The sequence below is a fragment of the Brachyhypopomus gauderio genome, unplaced genomic scaffold, assembly GCF_052324685.1.
Source record: "Brachyhypopomus gauderio isolate BG-103 unplaced genomic scaffold, BGAUD_0.2 sc76, whole genome shotgun sequence".
NCBI classification, from domain to species: Eukaryota; Metazoa; Chordata; class Actinopteri; order Gymnotiformes; family Hypopomidae; genus Brachyhypopomus; species Brachyhypopomus gauderio.
The window spans coordinates 1,092,472-1,114,504 of NW_027506897.1; the positions used below are offsets into that span (position 1 = coordinate 1,092,472).

A 22,033-nucleotide genomic window follows, 5' to 3' on the forward strand; every position below is an offset into this window, starting at 1 on the left:
CGCTGTTGTTCACCACTCGGAGGACGGAAGCGCTCGTCGCACCCGCCAAACGTCAGTTTGTTGTGGACCAGCTGGCTAGTTCATAAACTCGCTGGGCTACCGATGGCTGCACACACTTGTTTACGGGTAAGCAGTTCAGAAAGGATAAAAGAAACCCGTTGAACATCTCAGATGACACAAATCTCAAATCTTTGTACCAGAATATGTCCAGATAGGTTAGCCGTTAGCTAGCCCGCTAGCTGGAGCTGCAGCCCAAGGCCAGCACTGACACACCGGGCGGTGTTTATCTATCCCCCCTCACCTTTATCTGCGAGACCCGCTTAACTTTCATTCATTTACTGCGAGGATGTGTGGTAAATAGTTAATAATAGTTCACCTTTGGTCATATGTGCGTGTTTTGTCCCGAGGACGTCGTGGCTAACCGGGCTAGCTAACAACACCGGGTCTCGTGCGCTCCAGTTAGAGTTAGCTAGCATGCTAGCAGGAGTTAGCCCTGTTTATGTGACACAAAGTCCGTTTTCTTGTGGACAGACCAGTGAAATAACGTTAGTTTACCTCTGTTAGCTGGGCTGGATACATATGTGTCGGCACAAGTGTTTACATGTTTAACCCCAGTCATCTAGCAGCAGTGTTTTGTAAGGCTATCTTCACTATTGTGTGGTTGATGTTCAGGCCACTACAGTGTTGTATTAGTGTCATGATGAAGCTCCAGTTTGTGCTCGTCTGTTTCACGTCTGTTACTCGTCTGTTTCACGTTTGTAGCCCCGGAAACGACATGAAAACGGGCCGGAAGCGCAAGTCCACCTCTCCTGAGCCGCGAACTGAACATGTAAAAGTTGTGAAGAGGGAATCTGGATATGATGGTGTGTGCAGACCGCCACCCAGTCCCACCAGAAGGATCTCTACGCCTGCGAAACATAAGCCTCAGAATACAACATCTAGAAGACATTCTCCTAGATTTAAGAACCATGGCCTCAAACCAGGTACAGTGTGAAGCTGATATGATGTTGTATAGTCCTAACCCCTAACCCTAGCCCCTAACCTTAACCCCTAGCCCTGGTGCAGTTTGTTGTTTCTGGATTTCACCTCTCAATGCAGGATGAACACATATGCACAGACACCATAAAGTTATATAGTAAAATACAGTAATAAAATTCTTATACATATTATTTTTTAAGAAAAGGGACAGGAGGGTGTGCTCCAACTATCAGAGCATCACACTCCCCAGCCTCCCTGCTATGATCGGGGTTCTGGAGAAGAGAGTCCTCTCGATAGTTGAATCTAGGTTACAAGAGGATCAATGCTATGGGAGTCTAGGGTACTGGCCCCACTGTTATGGGAATATATTGTACTTGGCCCACTGCTATAGGAGTATAGGTGTATGGGAGGAGTATATACTGGGTCTGCTGCTACAGGCTATCCAGTCCCTCTACAAACGGAGCAGGAGCTTGTTTCACATGGCCAGCAGGATGTCAGACTGGTCCCCGGTGGGAGTTGGACTCCGCCAGGGCTGCCCTTTGTCACTGATTCTGTTCATAACTTTTATGGACAGAATTTCTCGGTGTAGCCAAGTGGTGGAGGGAGTTCGGTTTGGTGCCCTCAGGATTCCACGTCTCCTTTATGTGGATGGTGTGGTCCTGTTGACATCATCGGGTCAGGACCTACAGCTCTCGCTGGATCAGTTTGCAGCCGAATGCAAGACAGCCGAGATGAGAATCAGCACCTCTAAAACTGAGACCATGGTACTGGGACAAGGGTGGAGAGCCCTCTCTGGGTCGGGAGTGAGTCCTTGCCTCAAGTGGAGGAGTTGAAGTATCTCGGGTTCTTGTTCACGAGTGAGGGGATGATGGGACGAGAGATTGACAGGCGGATCGGTGCTGCGGCTGCAGTATTACAGACGCGGCTGTACCGGACCGTTGTGGTGAAGAGAGAGCTGAGCCAAAAGACAAAGCTCTCGATTTACTGGTCAATCTACGTTCTGACTCTCACCTATGGTCACGAGCTCTGGGTAGTGACCGAAAGAATGAGATCATGAATACAAGCAGCTGAAATAAGTTTAATCTACACGGCGTCCGAGTCTCCCTTAGAGATGATGTACGGAGCACGGTCATCTGGGAGAGACTCGCTAGTAGAATCTCTCCTGTAGAGTCGCTGCTCCTCCACGTAGAGAGGAGCCAGGTGAGGTGGTTCAGGTATCTGGTTCAGATGCCACCTGGGCGCCTCCCTAGTGAGGTGATCTGGGCATGTCCAACTGGGAGGAGACCCCGGGGAAGACCCAGGACACACTGGAGAGATTATATCTCTCTGCTGACCTGGGAACGCCTCGGTATCCCCCCAGAAGAGCTAGAAGAGGTGGCTGGGGAGAGGGAAACCTGGGCCTCTTTGATTAGACTACTGCCCCCATGACCCGGAGAAGCAGATGAAGATGGATGGAGGGATTATTCCTTTGCTTAATTTTTTTCTTTAAATGATGATCCAGATGGATGAAATATAATATTATGTTATTGTTTTTGTCTGATAGGTACTGGAACACCTGTGAATGTTCATTTAAACTATTTTTCCTCAGTGTTAGACTCCTGCAAAAAAGAGTTTTGTTTCTAGGTTCTTCTGACGTGGAGAGTGGTGATTCACAGTCTCCCAGTGTTGTATCGTCTCCCGTTCTGTCAGAGGAGGACACAGAGCTGGGACTGGTCATCACGCTGGGTAAGAACACGTCTCACAGGGTTGTAGACCACACAGATGGTAAAGTACTGGACCGTTATGTAACTGTGGTAACATAATTAATGGTGCAGTGATATAGGTCATTTTAGGCTATATGGACACACATTAATAATGTCTTCTGTTTTCTGCTCTGTCTTTGCCCGTGTGATATCTGGTCCCTCTTGATCTTCATGTGCTCTCTGGAAGATGAAGAGAGACCTGAGGAGCAGGAGTGTGTGAGGAAGAGGAGTGGAGGGAAGCCGAAGAAAGCGGCTCTCGCTAACGACGGCGACGGGTGTGCGGAGTCAGACATGGGGACTGTGGGGGCCGCCCCGGAGGACGAAGAAGAGGAGGAGGAGGAAGAGGAGTTCCGAAAACTGGATCGAGACTTGACCATGAAGTCGAAACAACACAACCTGACCTCGGTGGACGTGCGCAGCATCATTCATGTAGGTCGCAGTGAGGTCGTGACCTTTACCCCTAGGCCACCAGGCTCCAGATGAACAGTCCTGATTGGCTGTTCAGTGTAATCGTCTCTTTGATGATCTATATTTGTGTTCACTGGGGTTGCGAACACCTGTGCTTATTCCTCTTGGGTTTTGTTTGCATACAGGAGGTTATCACCAATGAACACGTAGTGGCCATGATGAAAGCAGCCATTAAGGAGACCCAGGACATGCCCATGTTTGTATGTCATTTCACTGTTTATACAGAAGCTGTATGGGTGGACCCGCCCTCCATGTAGATTTATGTAATTATGGAGGATCATGTAATTATGCTTTCAACACAGGAACCCAAGATGACGCGTTCAAAGCTAAAGGAGGTTGTGGAGAAAGGGGTGGTGAGTTTGGTGTCTCTGTTCTCAGGCCATTGTGTGCGTGTTTACATTGCATGTTTGGTTTTCATTTCAATTGCGATGGTGTGTCTTTCAGGGCATTCCCACCTGGAACATCTCACCAATCAAGAAATCAACAGATATGAAGGTACACTGAGGTCAATTGAGGTGTTGTAAGTTGTGTTTTACACCACGATGACATGGGCTTCCTTCTCTTCTCCTCTCTGGTTGGTTTGTTTGTCTACTTCCTTCCAGCCTCCACAGTTTTTAGACATTCCTCTTGAGGAAGAAGAGGATTCCTCAGATGAAGAGTACCAACCTGATGAGGAAGAAGAGGATGAGACTGGAGAGGAGGTAGAGTGTCTATCCACTCACAACATGCCGCTGCACTTCAGATCCTGCGGAGCAGATATATGATAGTGTCGTGTGTGTGTGTGTGTGTGTGTGTGTGTGTGTGTCACACAGACCATTCTGGAGAGTGACGTGGACAGTATAGCGTCATCCCCATGCATCCGTCGTCGAGGTCGCCCGCTCACGCCCCTCGAGCTGTCGGAGTGTGAGGAGGAGAGGAGTGAGAGTCCTCAGCCGGTACGCGTGCGCTCACGGCGTCCCACAGCCGTCCCGTGTCCTTACCGTGTCACAGTCACGGCTGTAGTGTGTACGCAGCCGTGTGGAGCGTGGAGCTTTTGGTTGTGGGGGGGGGGGTCTGATTTTGAACTTCTTTCCTATGTCTAAGGGTACATGTCTAAGATTCATCAAAAGTCTAAAGGTTGATGTGCAGGCAAAATGACCAAGCAAGTTCCTGTCTTTAAATCAGGAACTTTCATCTCTTATTGTTCTGGAGTGTTCTGTGTTGGCCAGCGGGAGTGTTTTGACGTCTTAAGTCGCCTTCTCTGTTCCTCAAGCCCAAGACATGGAGACATCTCAGAGTGGAAGCTGTGCCTATGGGCCCCCCGGCCCCTCCCTCTCAGGCCGGCGGCCCAGCACGGCCCCCCCGAGCCCCCGACTCCTTCCTGGAGAAGCTGCACGCTGTGGATGAGGAGCTGGAGCTCGGACCCCTGTGCATGGAGCCCTACCAGGTAGTGCCTGAGGGGCAGTCTGAGTCCACCAGCCCCCTGTGGGGCTCTCCGTAGTGACTCTCCTCAGCTGTCCTTCTCTGGGGTACCTTTGGGTCTTGCTGGATGTTGTAAGAATAGCGTCAGCGTGTAAGGAACATGCTAACATCCATGTTACAGCGACAACTACATGTGTAATACGTTCAGTCCAAATTCACTCCTGTTATTAAATGTGGACAGAACTAGTATAATTGTCTCTTGGAGCAAACGCAGGTGTATTTCAGCACACAGACCTCTTCAATTTGTTAATGTCATCAGCAGTGTTGGGAACGTTACTTTAAAAAAGTTATTAGTTATAGTTACTCACTACTTGTTCAAAAAAGTAACTGAGTTAGTAACTGAATTACTCTATAATAAAAGTAACTCGTTACCAGGGAAAGTAACTATTTGCGTTACAGTTAAAAAAAGGTTTTATGCCAATTAATTACGTTTTTTTAAGCAGTTTTCACAATCAGTTGAAATGAGTAGATCAGAAAGTTGTTTAACTTTTGATATTTATTGCACATCCACAGACCAGTGCAGGATAAAATCCTTTAAAATCCCAAATCTTTGTCAAAAAAAAAAAAAAGCAAAAGTAAACAGTTACACTATATAAAGTGCATTTACATCTATCAAATTAAATTAAATTCTCTCAACCTGAGACAACTGGTTTGTTCACAACAGAAGTAAACTTAACAATTAAACCTATATTCTTAATTAAATAAATCAAATACCCAGTCTGGTAGACATTCAGGAACTTAAAGTATTTTCTTAAATAATGTTTATATCGCCTTGAAAATGCTAAATTTTCTTCGGCTTGCTCCTGACGCCATTTCGGCCTCTTCTCCGTTTGTGTCGTGTCACTCGCGTGCTTCGGCGCGCGTGTAAAAACACTGGCTCTGATTGGCTATCATCACGCTGCCTTAGCCAATCGCTTACTGACTTGTTAAGTTAAACGGGTGTTACACGGAGAAGTGACCTATCAGGATCTGTTACTCCTCACTAGCCTGGGCAGCGGTCCGCTCTAGTATATCAATATACAGTATAGTAACGCACCGCTTTTAATGACCAGTAACGTAAACGGCGTTGTAACGACAGGAAAAGTAATTAATTATATTATTCTGTTACTGACAAAATGACGCCGTTACCTAACGGCGTTATTTTTAACGGCGTTATTTGCAACACTGGTCATCAGAGATGATGAATGAACCCACATTAGAAGTGTCAGCTGCACATATTACAGCAGTGATTTCAGAGTTTTCTCTTATGGAAAACAGACTGCAGAGTCTTGGATGTTTGCATGTATATATATTTTTTTTACTAAGATACAGTCATTTAAATTCAGTACATTAAAAATTTTGAATTAAACTCCCATTACAGTTGCCATGTGTCATCTGCCCTGTAGGGCTGATCTGTGATTGTAATCACTCTCTCTGCAGTTTGATCTGTTTCTGTACGGCATGAGTAGCACAAATGAGCATTACAGATGAGCACCTGTCCCCAGGTGAAGCAGGATCACCCTCCTTTAGTTCTCCTCTTCCTCTCTCTGAGACTCTGAGCGGCAGGGACCCAGACCAGAGCCTGGTGGCGTGCCGGACGCGCTCCAAACGTCCCCTGAGGGACGTCCCCCTGGACCAGCTGGAGGCCCGGCTGTGTGCGCCCGACACCACGCCGGACATGTACGACCACAGCGCCGCCCTGGAGGACCGAGAGTGGAGTCAGTGGCTCCAGGGCCTCATGACCTCACACCTGGACAACGAAGGTCAGAGGTCACACCACACTGAGCGTGGGAGTCAACCTGCTTCTTATAATGTGGTTTTATTAGCGATAGTGTGGCCCACACCCATCTCATGGTGCGGTATTCCAGTTACTCCAGCGTCACGGGGCAGGCGTGGGCTGAGAGGGTTTGGGATCATCAGTACTGGGACACAAAGGCTTGTGTTGTTCTCACAGACTCGCGCCTCTGTAAGTCGTAATGGCTCTGTCTCTAGTTTAATGTGTATTGTTCATCCTGGTGCTTTAATGGCTGATCCCTGTTTGCTCTGTCCTGTTTCCACTCCGCTGACCTTTAGCCTGTTCGTCTCTCTGTCACACGTGTATGGGTGTGTAGCAGCGTCTGACTGTGCTGGGTTTCTCTGGGTACACAGAGCACCACAGTTGTGCAGGTTCTGTGTATGATGGAGTGGAGTCTTCCCTCCTGACCGGGGCGTGACTCCTGACCGGGGCGTGACTCCTGGCCGGGCCGTGATTCCTGACCGGGCCGTGACTCCTGGCCGGGCCGTGACTCCTGACCGGGGCGTGACTCTGGGACTCTCCCAGCAGGACAGTCTGATTGTCCGTCTGCTAATAGCCCATTACGTAATGCTTCTTTCCTTTTTCCTCCTCTTTCCTTTCTTTTTTTTTTCCAGAAGAGGGTGATGATGATGATGACGATCCTGAGTATAACTTCCTCGATGACGTGGACGAGCCCGATTTAGAGGACTACCGCAACGATCGAGCGGTTCGCATCACTAGTGAGTTCAGACCCGTGTTAATGTGCCTTCACAAGTGAGTGACCCTAAACACACACAGACTCCATGGCACTCTTCGTTAAACTAGAAAGCCTTAAGATTTCCCATGTTCTTGGTTCCCGTGTGAGTGTGTGCGAGCGAGTGTGCGTGTGAGTGTGAATGCGAGTGTGTGTGTGTGTGTGTGAGTGTGTGTGTGTGTGTGTGTGTGTGTGTGTTTTAGACATACCATACAATGAAGTCGTATGATGAATCATGTGTTAGTTCTAGCTCCTGTGCTAAGGTTGTGTTGTAAGTCTTTGTGATGGAGGCTCATAGCAACACGTTGAGACTCTCTGTCCATAGTGATGTGTGAAGAGTTCTCCATTTACTCAAGTGTCATGGAGGCTTTCAGAAGCATCATCCACAGAGATCCTCAGTCTGGGGACTCTCCCCCTTCTTACCCCCCCCCCCCCCTCTCCTTGTCTTTCTGTCCTTTACAAGTTGCTTCTTGTGATTTAAGTGATTTCTCTCTCCTCCTCCATCAGAGAAGGAAGTTAATGAGCTTATGGAGGAGCTTCTGGAGACGGTGAGGGGGTTTAAACTCTTCTGACCTCTTTGAGCCTGCTGCTTTATTACGTACCTCTTACGTTCCTCCCACCTCATTACCAGTTCCAGGATGAGCTGGGAAGGAACGAGCAGGATGAAGAGGGTCACGAGGAAGAGGAGGAACGTGATGAAACGCCATCGCCACAAAGTGTTGCGTCCCCCAGGAAATTCAACGTGCCCCAGGCCATTCGGTACAGCCCCCCACCGTTCTTCCTCCCTCTCTCTCTTCCTCTCCCTCCCTCTCTCTCTCTCTTCCTCTCCCTCCCTCCCTCTCTCTCTTCCTCTCCCTCCCTCCCTCTCTCTCTCTTCCTCTCCCTCCCTCCCTCTCTCTCTTCCTCTCCCTCCCTGTATGTTGACACAGCGCTCTAGCATCTGCTGCAGTAGTCCAGTGTGTGATTCAGGGCACGTATTCTCTCTGATGCAGCCACTATGGGTTGTGTGTATGACCCAAAGTCATGACCGTGTTTGTCCAGCTGCGTGGTGAATAACAGAGTGTAGCAGTGTTTTCTGCCCCTGCTGTATCCCTCACCGCCTCCGTGTAACGTGTCTCTCCTCACACACACACACACACACACACACACACACACACACACACACACACAGGGCCCTCCCTTTGGGACAGAACAGCAGAGGGGTGCTGTGGCTGTTTGGGTAGGGAGGCAGAGAGACTGCTCACGGTGTGAACACCTGTCTCACAGCAGGGCGGGACGACAGTGTGAACACCGCAGAGCTACAGAGCCTACGTGCACACACACACACACACACACACCTGTGGCTTGACTGTGTGCCGCGTTCTGAGAGCATACAGGTGTGTGTGTTCTGAGGATGTTAATTTTGCCTCCTGTTGAAGGGGGTGTGTGAGACGTGTGGGGTTCAGGTGTGGTGCACAGAGAGGAACCAAACTCACTTACTGGAACACACAACACCTGTACACACATACATATACACACACACTCGCTCCACACACACACTCGCTCCCCACACACACACACACACACACACACACACACACACTCACTCCACACACACACACACCACACACATTCGCTCCAGACACACACACAATCTCACTTCACACACTCACCCACCCACACACACACACACACTCGCTCCACATACACACACACTCTACACACAATCACATTGGATTAGATGACTCTTAGTGTGTGTGTGCGTGCGTGCTCGTGTTCACACGCACATCACGTAACTCTGGAAACAGACACTCATCTGATGTGAGACTCAGTATGTTAATGAGCCATGCTGATGTCTGGTTTGCCTTTTTTGTCCACCCGTGTGTGTGTGCGCGCATGTGAGTGTGCGCATGCGTGTGTGAGCGTGTGTGTGCATGTGTGTCGTTTTCCAGTGTTCTGTTTTCTCAATTTAGATATAGAAGCATTATATATTATATTATTATATATATATGTATGTATATGTATATATGTGTGGTGTGCAGGTTTGAGGAGCCCCTGGCCCACGTGCTGACCGCATGCAGGCGAAGCGTGCGTGAGCAGCTCCACGCCCTCCAGCAGCGGCGTGAGGCCCCCAGCCGGCCCTGCCACGTGACCCTGGGGCCCGCCATGGTGCTGCTGCCCCCGCCCTGCGCCCTGACGCTCTCAGCCAATCAGAAGGATCGGCTGCGGCAGCAAATCCAGCAGGTGCAGAGCAGCTTTGCCACTGAAAAGGAAAACAGGATTGGATGCACACTTGATTGTGTAGAAGCTTGAATGTGTGTGTGTGTGTGTGTGTGTGTGTGTGTGTTACAGCATGTCCAGCTGCTGACGCAGGTTCACATGCTGAGCAACCATGTAGAGGCGCTGCAGAACCAGGCTAGCACCACAAAGATGTTCCTGGTGAGTTTGGCACCACTGTGCTCCTCACATGCCCCCAGGGGTAGAGGTCTGGGGGAACTGGTCTTACTGGGGGAACTGGTCTTACTGGTGCAGACGGGAAGGTTAACGGAGAGCTGCCTTCATACGACATGAGGTGTTTTAACATTGCCAGGTCTGACGTGAGGATCGGTGCGTTAGTTTGACTCTGACGTGGAGGATCGGTGCGTTAGTTTGACTCTGACGTGGAGGATCGGTGCGTTAGTTTGACTCTGACGTGGAGGTTCGGTGCGTTAGCGTGACTCTGACGTGGAGGTTCGGTGCGTTAGTGTGACTCTGACGTGGAGGTTCAGTGCGTTAGTTTGACTCTGACGTGGAGGTTCGGTGCGTTAGCGTGACTCTGACGTGGAGGTTCGGTGCGTTAGTGTGACTCTGACGTGGAGGTTCGGTGCGTTAGTGTGACTCTGACGTGGAGGTTCGGTGCGTTAGCGTGACTCTGACGTGGAGGTTCGGTGCGTTAGTGTGACTCTGACGTGGAGGTTCGGTGCGTTAGCGTGACTCTGACGTGGAGGTTCGGTGCGTTAGCGTGACTCTGACGTGGAGGTTCGGTGCGTTAGCGTGACTCTGACGTGGAGGTTCGGTGCGTTAGTGTGACTTTGATGTGGAGGCTCAGTGTGTTAGTGTGACTCTGACGAGGAGGTTCAGTGTGTTAGTGTGACTCTGGGCTGTTGTGTTTCAGATGGAACTGAAGTCGTTTGCGGTGCGAGCGGAGCAGCTCCGGGTGGGGGTGGCGCCCGGGTTTAGGAGTGTGTTCAGAGTGTATAACCTGCAGGCGTCTCTGGACCTGCTGGAGGAGCTGGAGAACACACCCCCTCCACCTGTTCCACCAGCCAGAGCCACACGTTCCCGCCCTGGTGAGGCACCTCATGACACAGATGCTCCGGTTTTCTCTATTTTATTTTTGACATGAAACCTTCCGGAGGACATTCTTCTCCTCCACTGTACCACCGTCTACCGTAGCCTAGCAACAGCTGACCAGCCAAATCTCTTCATTCTGTTTGTACAGTAGAACCCCGGAACTCCCCAGAAATTGCATCACTTCCTGACGCTCCTACTGGAACGAATTAGCTTCGGGAAGTGATGCAGTCGAGTTCCGAATCAATTTTCCCCATAAGAAATAAGTGAAAACGGATTAATCCGTTCTCCACCATCAATTTGAATTCCAATGCTAAGTCCATCACTCGAATGCTGTTTTCATACTTCTCTTTGATTGCCTTTTTCAACTCTATTGTTGTTCTTACTAGGGATGCACCGAAATGAAAATTCTTAGCCAAAACCGAAAACCAAAAATGAGGAAACCAAACGAAACACCGAAATTTATTATGCCAATTATTAGTAACATTGGACTTATGGCTAACCTAATTAAAATCAAGGCATTGCTATTCAAACAATAAATTAATAACAAAATTTGATTTGAAAATATTTATTTAGCACTGACATTACAGTAATACATATTATAAAATACAATTCAAAATTAAATATTTAACTTGAACCCACTCGTGTACAATAAGGCCTATAACTGACTGGCCTGAAAGATAAATAGTAGTGTACTAGTGTATCAAAACAAAGATTGTGACATATGGGCTATATGTTAACCATAGGCCTTTAACAATAACAAATGCACCAAGAATTGCAGACGTGTGAAGTGGAAAACATATATTTAAACGCTAAACACTACGACAGAGAACAGCTGATCGTCTAAGGCAGGGCTATTGAACTGGTGGCCCGCGGGCCGGTACGAATTCATTAAAGGGCCGGATCTGGCCTGCGGGCCGCCAGTTGAATAGCCCTGCCTTAGATGATCAGCTGTTCTCTGTCGTAGAAATTACGTTCGCCTGGCCCATAGGTCAGAGCTCTCTGCCAAATCTGGCCCGCAGAAAAATATAGTTGAATAGCCCTGGTCTAAGGCAACGAATTCCATAATTTTTTTTTATTATGCCATTTTTTGCATTGGCGCCATCACTGGAAAACTTTTTTGCCTTTTCAAAAACGTCCACCACAGATGAAGTGGGAGTGCTCGGAGGGGTTTTCCTTTTCTGTGCTGCGTTCTTCTCATACTCAAAATATCGGTCAGGATGTTTGGCTTTCAGGTGATAAATTAAACCTGATGTGGAGAAACACTTTGCCGAAACACCCCCCTTGAAATTTCAGCATTGCATGTTTTGCAAATAGCTATCCGTGGGTCTTTCTTGGATGTACAGAAATACATCCACACCGCAGACATGCTAGCCTTTATCCAAATAAGCACGTGCAGGTGGCGATTTTTGCCTGCGTCATCACAAAATATTGTTTCGGTGATTAAAGTATTTTGGCCGAAAACCGAAAATGCACATTTAGGCCATTTCGGCCAAAATTTTTCGGTGGCCGAATTTTTGGTGCATCCCTAAGAGTTTCCTCTTCTGCTTTTCTCCCATGTTTTTTGTCTAACACAGTACAAAAAACCCCAAAAAAACAACAAAAATACAGCAAAAGCTTGGAGCACAGTCTCAAAATGGTTTAAAACCCATTGACTAATGCCAACTAGCGGCATGTGACCAAAGCACGAACTGCATTTTGTTTACAAAAGTTTTGATTTCGTTTGTTCGGGCTCCGAGACACAATTTTACTGAAATTTTGCGTGGAACTCCAAATATGTTGAGTACTGAGGCGGTCGAGTTCTGGGATTCTACTGTAGTGCCCTTATTTATCTCAGTAGGACATTTCCAGCGCAATTTAGTGCCGGCATTTTTTATGTCGTAAAAACACCACTCGTGTGAACTAACTTTGTATGAATTGCATTCAGCAGTTTTCATCAGTCTCTTTGCTGAATGTTTAAGAGGACGTGGAAGGAAACACAGGCGTCACGTGTTTCTCCTTCTCCGTGTTTGCAGTGCATCGCTACCCTCTGCTGCCGGCACACCTGGCCTGGATCATGGCCACGCGGGATGTCTTCCTCTACCCAGAGCTTCTCCCCCACTGCAGCCTGGACCCAGCGCTGCAGACCCCCCGCAGCAAGCACATCTACACCAAGGGCGAGGACGGGTACGCTAACTCCACCACAGTACGCCAGCAAGATCAAAGTGCGGTCACATCAGCCCGTGCTAAAGCACTTCCTGAATAGCCTGTTGCTAGACACAGATGGGCCTTCTCAAGCACTCCCAAGACCCCGCCCACTGGTGTCGTTATAACCGTAACCGTGCCGATGGCTCATTGATGCTCACAAATGTCCTCTTCCTCTTCCCCTCCCTCTCTTCCTGTCCTCTTTCGGTGGTTTTCTCCTCTCTCGTTTCTCTCTCTAGTCTCATTGTTCTGGGTCTGAAGCACTTCAGTGAAACAGAGTTCCCCTATCATTTAATGAGTCAGCATCTCCTCCAGCCCAAGAAGCGTGAGCAGCTACGTGTGCGTGTGAAGGACATGTGCTCCAACAGAGCTGCTGAGAACATCATTAAGGTGCCTCATCTGTAAACCTTCTGTGTACCTGACTGGTACCTAATTCTAAGATGGCTGGAAATACTTACCAGTATAGAGATTGTAGAAGTAATTTTGTTTTCTTTTCTTCAGTTTTATTGCCAACATGGAGTTGTTCCGCCTCTCCCCGTGGCCTGCTGTCCAGTTATACCTGGAGAAGAGCGCCCCCCAGTGGAGAGAGAGAAGAACATCATGCCTAACTGGCTTCGGGTAGTGTAGTCCTCTAAATTTTAAACCATTTTTAAAACATTATTTACCCCTATACTCAACTTAAACAGGCACTGTAGAACAATCTCTGTAATGGGCAACCAAATGAATATACCAAATTATATACTATATACCATACTATATACTATATACCATAATATATACAAAACTATATACCAGAAATTGTCCTAATTGATTCTGTCTTACCTTCAAAACAGAAAAGTTTGCCACACATCCATAGAGCAGCGTTTGAGAAGCAGTCTGAAGAGCGGTTGACGTCTGCTTCACCCAGCCCCGTGTTCCCAGAGAGAGCGCAGTATCCACCGTGCCTTCCCACGGGCCTCTCCCTCCAACTGCATCCCTCAGCCAGACGTCAGAGCTCAGCCCCGCCCCCTAAGCCCCGCCCCCTGTATGGCTTTTCCCGCCCCGCTCTTACACCGCTAGCTAAAGCTCCTCCGGGCCCTGCAGGTGTAGTTAATTTATTGCCCAAAGTGCAGGCCCCTCTCCCCTCTCATGGAGTGATCCTGCTGACCCAGAGCCCTTGTGTCCCGGTGAATGGGCCCCGCCCCCTCACCCAGGCTGATGCCGCACCTGCACATGGGACGGTGCCATTAAGCAGCGTGGGTCCCATCAACTTCCAGTACATACTACCACAGTTGGGCTGTATTAATCCTGTGGAGCCTTCTGCTAGTTTGCCCCCTGCTGTAGTTCAGATACCCCCAGCGCCATCTGTAGTTTGTAACAACTCCCTACCCAGTAATGGGGTAGTGACCACATGTGTAATACAAGCTGTGCAGAAGAAAGCAGAGGTGCCTAAGAAACCGCTGCTACCTAAAAAGCTGCTTCCCATCCAGCCTTTGCCCCCCGTCCCAGCCCCTCCGCTGCCCCAGCTCATACCCCTCCCCCCTGGGGCCGCAATTAATGTCAACCTGGCCACCGCTGGACCGGCCGTAGAACATCTCGCAGCTGCAAGCTTTACTGAAAACATCGCAAATGCCCCATCTGTGGTCCTAATCCAGCCAACCTCGGGCTTTCTGGACGCCACCGCTGTACGTTCACAGGGATTGGCTAATGCCTCGACCACTCCTCCCCCTCAAGAGTCAATCCCTCAACCAATCGGCAGTCTCCCTCACCTAGGAGCCCTGGCCAAACCTCTGTTGCTAGGCAACAATGTTGGAATCCCAAACCGTGAAACTCCTAAGGAACTTGCGGGGACTGAAGTGAAGTTGAAATCGAGTCCTGTGTTTCTGTCCCAAACCGCCTCCCCTCCACTCATGACTAGTGTGGAGCTCAAACCGTCTCCTGCCGTGCCATCTGTAAAACAGCAGGGACACATCTGGCAGGGTGAGGTGAAGACAGACCTCCTGTGTAATTTATCAGTGACAAATTACCAAACTCCTTCACTGAACACTCTGAGCCTCGGTACTACGAGTGTCGACCCGACGTCTCTATTTCCAGGAAGCAGCAGTTCTGGATCTGCACGACCCGCCGTGAACCCTCAGACGCTCTTATCTCGTACTGATCCACCAGCGGACACCCCCCAGCGTGTGCTGGTTCGGGCTGCTCCACAGGGAGGCGTCCCTCAATCCCTCACGCCCCAGAACGGTCTGACTCCACCCCAGCCTGTGCCACGACCCGCCGGGCCCACGGGTGGAGAACCTCAACATCGAACCTCACTTTCCAAACCCGAGAATCGTCACGGCACGGCGCATGTGAGGGAAGCCCCCTGGTCGCTCCTGGGGGTCGGGCGGGTTTCGGAGGGTGCCAACGCAGACGGGACGGGCGGGGAGGTCTGGAGAGAGGAGGAGCAGTCAGGAGCGGAGGTGAACGGGGAGGAGATGGCTGGTGCCCTTTTCGCCAGCTCTCTCCTCATGCGGTCGGAGTCCTCGCGTAGCTCCGCCTCCTGCCTGGACAGCGGCCTTACGGGCGGCATGCCGGGGGACAACGTGGACAGCCTTGGACCTGCAGGACGGAGGGGGGGAGGGGGGGAGGGAGAGCCGCCCAGCCGGTCTGGGGAAAACGAGGAGGAGGAGGACGGCACTCGTGCGGGGTTGACCGGCAGCACGGAGGAAGGGCAGAAGCTGCCCAGGCTGCTCTCTCTCGCCTCAGGGACGCAGAGCCAGGAGCCCTCCGGGGGAGGAGAGGGGCCGAGCGAAGGGGACAGGGGGGACAGGGAGGGCAGAGAGGAGCACCAGAACGGAGAGAGCGGAGGAGGTGGGGAGGGAGAGGCAAACGGAGGGCGTGAAAGGGAGGATGGAGAGGGGGGCGGGGGGAGAGGGGGGCGGAGTCAAGGGAGCGAGGGCGGGGATAAAAACGACGAGGAGAAGGATGCAGACGGAGAGCGTGAAGAGGAAGAGGAGGACTTTGATGAGCTCACGCAGGATGAAGATGAAGAGGAAGTGATGTCGTCTGCATCGGAGGAATCCGTCCTTTCTGTGCCTGAACTGCAGGTTTGTGCTGAGTTTTTAACATTCTTTATTCTCTTTATGGTTACCTGTATTAATATATGTATTAAAAAACAGCAGTACAACTTTCAGAGAAAAACTATCCGAGCTCGGTCTGGCATCAGTGGCATCGATCACAGTAAAGTGTGGCTATAGATTCAGATCTAGTTTTACAGAGTGTATGAGAAGCCATGGTGTTGTCTCTGTTTTCTCCTGCAGGAGACGATGGAGAAGCTGACGTGGTTGGCTTCAGAGCGGAGGTTATGCGCTGAAGCCGATTCGGAGGAGGATAACTCCCCAAACTCGCCAACCTCCCCAACTTCCCCGATCTCTCAGAACTCCCAGGAGGACAACTCCGAGGACGAGGAGGACGGAGCACTGAAGGGTGAGGAGCCCACAGAAGGAGAGGGAGGAAAAGTCCCCGAGGGAGAGACGCAGCCCGAGGACGACCCTCCACAGACGAGTGGGAAGGGCCCAGGACGAGGGAGAGGTCAGCGCGCACCCCACACCTACTCCTCATCCTCTCTCATTCTAGTCTTTGTCTGGTTTTGCTCATTCATTTCCTGTTGCAGGTCGAGGCCGTCCTCCTCCCCGCAGTCTGAGGCGGAGCCGGCGGCAGGAACGGGGCAGCAAGGACGCCCCTAAGCTCCTCCTCCTCTGTGATGACCACATCCTGGATAATGATCCACTGAGGGAGAGCAAGGACGTGGCCTTTGCCCAGGCCTACCTCAACAGGGTCAGTGCCCGGGTCTACCTCGACAGGGTCAGTGCCCGGGTCTACCTCGACAGGGTCAGTGCCCGGGTCTACATCGACAGGGTCAGTGCCCGGGTCTACATCGACAGGGTCAGTGCCCGGGTCTACATCGACAGGGTCAGTGCCCGGGTCTACCTCGACAGGGTCAGTGCCCGGGTCTACCTCGACAGGGTCAGTGCCCGGGTCTACCTCGACAGGGTCAGTGCCCGGGTCTACCTCGACAGGGTCAGTGCCCGGGTCTACCTCGACAGGGTCAGTGCCCGGGTCTACCTCGACAGGGTCAGTGCCCGGGTCTACCTCGACAGGGTCAGTGCCCGGGTCTACCTCGACAGGGTCAGTGCCCGGGCCTACCTCGACAGGGTCAGTGCCCGGGCCTACATCGACAGGGTCAGTGCCCGGGCCTACCTCGACAGGGTCAGTGCCCGCGTCTACATCGACAGGGTCAGTGCCCGGGTCTACCTCGACAGGGTCAGTGCCCGGGTCTACCTCGACAGGGTCAGTGCCCGGGTCTACATCGACAGGGTCAGTGCCCGGGTCTACATCGACAGGGTCAGTGCCCGGGTCTGCCTCGACAGGGTCAGTGCCCGGGTCTGCCTCGACAGGGTCAGTGCCCGGGTCTGCCTCGACAGGGTCAGTGACCGGGCCTGCCTCGACAGGGTCAGTGACCGGGCCTACCTCGACAGGTCGACAGGGTCAGTGCCCGGGTCTACCTCGACAGGGTCAGTGCCCGGGTCTACATCGACAGGGTCAGTGCCCGGGTCTACATCGACAGGGTCAGTGCCCGGGTCTACATCGACAGGGTCAGTGCCCGGGTCTACCTCGACAGGGTCAGTGCCCGGGTCTACATCGACAGGGTCAGTGCCCGGGTGTACATCGACAGGGTCAGTGCCCGGGTCTGCCTCGACAGGGTCAGTGACCGGGCCTGCCTCGACAGGGTCAGTGCCCGGGTCTGCCTCGACAGGGTCAGTGCCCGGGTCTACCTCGACAGGGTCAGTGCCCGGGTCTACCTCGACAGGGTCAGTGCCCGGGTCTGCCTCGACAGGGTCAGTGACCGGGCCTGCCTCGACAGGGTCAGTGACCGGGCCTACCTCGACAGGTCGACAGGGTCAGTGCCCGGGTCTACCTCGACAGGGTCAGTGCCCGGGTCTACATCGACAGGGTCAGTGCCCGGGTCTACATCGACAGGGTCAGTGCCCGGGTCTACATCGACAGGGTCAGTGCCCGGGTCTACCTCGACAGGGTCAGTGCCCGGGTCTACATCGACAGGGTCAGTGCCCGGGTCTGCCTCGACAGGGTCAGTGACCGGGCCTGCCTCGACAGGGTCAGTGCCCGGGTCTACCTCGACAGGGTCAGTGCCCGGGTCTACCTCGACAGGGTCAGTGCCCGGGTCTACCTCGACAGGGTCAGTGCCCGGGTCTACCTCGACAGGGTCAGTGCCCGGGTCTACCTCGACAGGGTCAGTGCCCGGGTCTACCTCGACAGGGTCAGTGCCCGGGTCTGCCTCGACAGGGTCAGTGCCCGGGTCTGCCTCGACAGGGTCAGTGCCCGGGTCTGCCTCGACAGGGTCAGTGACCGGGCCTACCTCGACAGGTCGACAGGGTCAGTGCCCGGGTCTACCTCGACAGGGTCAGTGCCCGGGTCTACCTCGACAGGGTCAGTGCCCGGGTCTACATCGACAGGGTCAGTGCCCGGGTCTACCTCGACAGGGTCAGTGCCCGGGTCTACCTCGACAGGGTCAGTGCCCGGGTCTACCTCGACAGGGTCAGTGCCCGGGTCTACCTCGACAGGGTCAGTGCCCGGGTCTACATCGACAGGGTCAGTGCCCGGGTCTACATCGACAGGGTCAGTGCCCGGGTCTACCTCGACAGGGTCAGTGCCCGGGTCTACATCGACAGGGTCAGTGCCCGGGCCTACCTCGACAGGGTCAGTGCCCGGGTCTACCTCGACAGGGTCAGTGCCCGCGTCTACCTCGACAGGGTCAGTGCCCGCGTCTACCTCGACAGGGTCAGTGCCCGCGTCTACCTCGACAGGGTCAGTGCCCGGGTCTGCCTCGACAGGGTCAGTGCCCGGGTCTGCCTCGACAGGGTCAGTGCCCGGGCCTGCCTCGACAGGGTCAGTGCCCGGGCCTGCCTCGACAGGGTCAGTGCCCGGGTCTACATCGACAGGGTCAGTGCCCGGGTCTACATCGACAGGGTCAGTGCCCGGGTCTACCTCGACAGGGTCAGTGACCAGGTCGACGGGGCCGGTGACCGGGTCTACCTCGACAGGTCGACGGGGCCGGTGACCGGGTCTACCTCGACAGGTCGACGGGGCCGATGACCGGGCCTACCTCGACTGGGCCGGTGACCGGGTCTACCTCGACAGTGGTCCGCTTTTTAAAAACTGTTGGACAAACATTAAATCCAGTTAAATTCTGGTGCTGGCCAATAATCAACTGATTTCAAATTTAAAAAATGGGTCTGTCTCTTGCTGTGTCTTTCAGGTGCGGGAGGCCATGCAGAATGTTCCGGGTAAGATGGAGGAGTTCCTGAGTCTGCTGTATGAGTTTGAGCAGGGCGGGGGGGGCCGCAGTGCCGTGGACCTCTTCTCTCAGCTCAGACCTCTTCTCAAAGACTGGCCCGAGCTGCTGAAGGACTTCGCTGCCTTCCTCCTCCCAGAGCAAGCGCTGGAGTGTGGGCTGGTACGGCCCGGCCGCCCCTCAGTCCACTTATGCCAACACAAAAGCAAACAGGACTCACTCGCTGTACATAATAAGACAACATATAGAAGTGTGAACACCCCCCTCATCTTTGTGCTCAGTTTGAGGAGCAGCAGGCGTTTGAACGCAGCAGACGCTTTCTGAGACAGCTGGAGATCAGTTTTGGGGAGAATCCCTCGCATTACCAGAAGATTGTGAGGGCTCTGCAGGCTGGATCTGCCCTCACCCCAGCAGGAGTAGAGGAGGTGGGACACGCTCTTGTGCTCTGGTTCTGTGTCTGTATTCCCGGCCCTGTTCTAAATCCTCTGGTTCTGTGTGTGTATTCCCGGCCCTGTTCCAAATCCTTCTCCTGTGTGTCAGCTCAAAGCCCAGATGGCCACCCTCCTCAGAGGCCACACGCACCTGCAGGGCGAGTTCTCCCTCTTCTTCGATGAGCTGCGCCCCCCGCCGGCACGCCCGGGGCAGTTTGAGGAGGCGGTGTGGCCCGAGGACGCTGGGGGTGGAGCAGAGGGAGGAGACGGAGGCCTGAGCCTGGCGGGTGGAGGAGGGGCTAGCGGTGGGTTCGAGGAGGTCACGCTCCCTGACCTGGAGGAGGAAGAGGAGACGCAGAAGATCGCCCAGATTACAAGCAGGAGCAGGAGGAGGAAAGAGATGAACACACACAGGAACTACAAGGTAAGCAGGATGGTGGACACCTCACCTTTCATTCGCCTGCTCTTCATCCACCAATCACAACTCTCGTTGGTTGTCTTGCGTGGAGACCCAAAATGTGATGGTGTGGTGTGGTCAGCAGGACTGTGATTGGCCAGAGAAGGACTGTTCCTGCCCCTGCCACCACTGCACCACTGATGTCAAGCATCGTCGGCACAGGAGGAAAGGCTGCCCCCGTTGCCATGGCAACAAGGTCTGTGGCATTGTACGTTCTCTAGTCCGCCTGCACATACGAGTGTTCACTAAAACGGTCCTCAGACGTCCAGGGTGTTTATTAATCACCAAACGTTGAGGGCATTTCACGTTAAGACAAATACAGTGATATACAAATACAGTGATATACAAATACAGTGATATACAAATACAGTGGCTGATCACTGCAAAGCCTGAGGTGCACAGTGAGAAAACCTCCCACCGGTTTGGGGATAATGCAAACTGTGTGTGTGTGTGTGTGTGTGTGTGTGTGTGTGTGTGAAGGCACCAAAAAGTGGTGATTCCTCGTTCCCCACATCCGAGCCCCTTCCTGAGAGAGAAGAGAAGGAGGAGAGTGAGAGAGGAGGGGAGGAGAGAGGAGAAGAGAGTGAGAGAGGAGAAGAGAGAGAGATGGGGCTTAAAGATGAGTCTGGCAGCGCAGCTAACAGCCCTCGTCCTGGTATGTCGTCTTCTACGTTCAGTGACCACGCACCATCCACACGTCTTATTACGTCTTATTACACTTCATGGCATTCACTCTAAAACGCATCTCTAATGTTGAGGACATTTGAGTGATTCCAAGTCTTTGACCATCAGAGCCAGAGAGGTCAACGTGGGACAGCAGCGGAGATCCCGCCCACAATCCTGAGGACAAGGATGATGAAGACGAGGAGGAGGAAGGGGAGCGGGGATGCTCTTCGTCCCCCGGTAAGCCCAGCGGCGAGGCAGAGGGGCCGGTTACGGAGCGCACGCAGACGTCTCCTCTTCCTCGGTCTGCAGGCAGGGAGGCGGCACAGCAGAACCGCCAGAGCCCGTCCGCCGACCCGCCCGTGTGTGCCAAGAACATCTCCCTCACGCCCAGCGGAGAGAGGGTCGTGCTCTGGACCAGGTCAGTGTCGTTCTTAAAACCTGCCGCCACCCAGATCTTTGACGCTAAACCGAACATTTAATGACCATTCGAACATCTAATGGATCCCATAACTTCTCTTTCCCCACAGAGAGGCGGATCGGGTCATTCTTACTGCGTGTCAGCAGCAAGGAGCCAATCAGAACACCTTCCAGGCCGTGTCCGCACAGCTGGGCAACAAAACTGCCAGTGAGGTGCGTCCCACCTGTCTGAACACCACAGCTGCGTTAACATGAGTCTCCAGGTGTAGAGGCTGGTCCAGCATTAGAAGCAGCTCCTCCACTTCTGTATTCAGTCCCTATGTGACGCCTTGAAGATGCTCCAGCAGCTGTAAACCAACGGAGATGCTCAGGGCCGTTTTTCTCTTGTCACGTTCTGCAGGTTTCCAAGAGGTTTCGTGACCTGATGCGTCTCTTCCATACTTCAGCTCATCAAGGCAGCTCGGAGGATGACGCTACAGAACAGCATTCAGCTACAGATGAGGAGCAGGACTGATGAGGAGCAGGACTGATGAGGAGCAGGACTGATGAGGAGCAGGACTGATGAGGAGCAGGACTGATGAGGAGCAGGACTGATGAGGAGCAGGACTGATGTGTGTGCAGGACTGATGAGGAGCAGGACTGATGAGGAGCAGGACTGATGTGTGTGCAGGACTGATGTGTGTGCAGGACTGATGTGTGTGCAGGACTGATGTGTGTGCAGGACTGATGTGTGTGCAGGACTGATGTGTGTGCAGGACTGATGTGTGTGCAGGACTGATGAGGAGCAGGACTGATGAGGAGCAGGACTGATGAGGAGCAGGACTGATGAGGAGCAGGACTGATGAGGAGCAGGACTGATGAGGAGCAGGACTGATGAGGAGCAGGACTGATGAGGAGCAGGACTGATGAGGAGCAGGACTGATGTGTGTGCAGGACTGATGTCTGTGCAGGACAGATGGACTGTGATGATCTAAACACACCAGCTAAACTGACTATTAAACCATGGCAGCATGACAAACACATGGGTCTCTGTTGCACCTGAAGAGTTGGAGATCTTCAGATAAAGTGTTTTTGACCTAAAG

The 22,033-nt window shown here is 52.5% G+C and overlaps 1 protein-coding gene across 7 annotated transcripts; it reads left to right on the forward strand.

Annotated features, from left to right (window-relative positions):
- On the forward strand, positions 1–21,869 carry gon4lb (gon-4 like b). 7 transcript variants are annotated; one of them, XM_076990620.1, is made up of 31 exons: positions 1–126; positions 763–983; positions 2,602–2,703; positions 2,908–3,149; positions 3,314–3,388; positions 3,491–3,541; positions 3,633–3,683; positions 3,791–3,889; positions 4,001–4,123; positions 4,441–4,614; positions 6,181–6,391; positions 7,038–7,142; positions 7,664–7,704; positions 7,788–7,915; positions 9,178–9,379; positions 9,488–9,574; positions 10,290–10,464; positions 12,481–12,631; positions 12,889–13,039; positions 13,151–13,267; positions 13,483–15,714; positions 15,928–16,198; positions 16,281–16,444; positions 18,945–19,142; positions 19,262–19,405; positions 19,521–19,835; positions 19,951–20,076; positions 20,349–20,523; positions 20,661–20,952; positions 21,062–21,164; positions 21,352–21,869. In XM_076990620.1, exons 2-31 carry the CDS (start codon positions 776–778, stop codon positions 21,463–21,465), a joined length of 6,627 nt encoding a protein of 2,208 aa, XP_076846735.1. In that variant the 5' UTR covers positions 1–126; positions 763–775; the 3' UTR covers positions 21,466–21,869. The 7 variants fall into 7 exon arrangements, with proteins under 7 accessions (XP_076846735.1, XP_076846740.1, XP_076846737.1 ...); XM_076990625.1 differs by having other exon boundaries at positions 19,951–20,064; XM_076990622.1 differs by having other exon boundaries at positions 19,954–20,076.
- Positions 21,870–22,033: the final 164 nt, after the last annotated feature.

Excerpts from the sequence above, each read along its gene's own strand:
- gon4lb (XM_076990620.1), top strand. The coding sequence starts at position 776 with ATGAAAACGGGCCGGAAGCGCAAGTCCACCTCTCCTGAGCCGCGAACT. Across the intron at positions 3,150-3,313 it reads ACGTGCGCAGCATCATTCAT|GAGGTTATCACCAATGAACA; the intron begins GTAGGTCGCAGT and ends GTTTGCATACAG. Across the intron at positions 19,406-19,520 it reads CCCCAGCAGGAGTAGAGGAG|CTCAAAGCCCAGATGGCCAC; the intron begins GTGGGACACGCT and ends CCTGTGTGTCAG.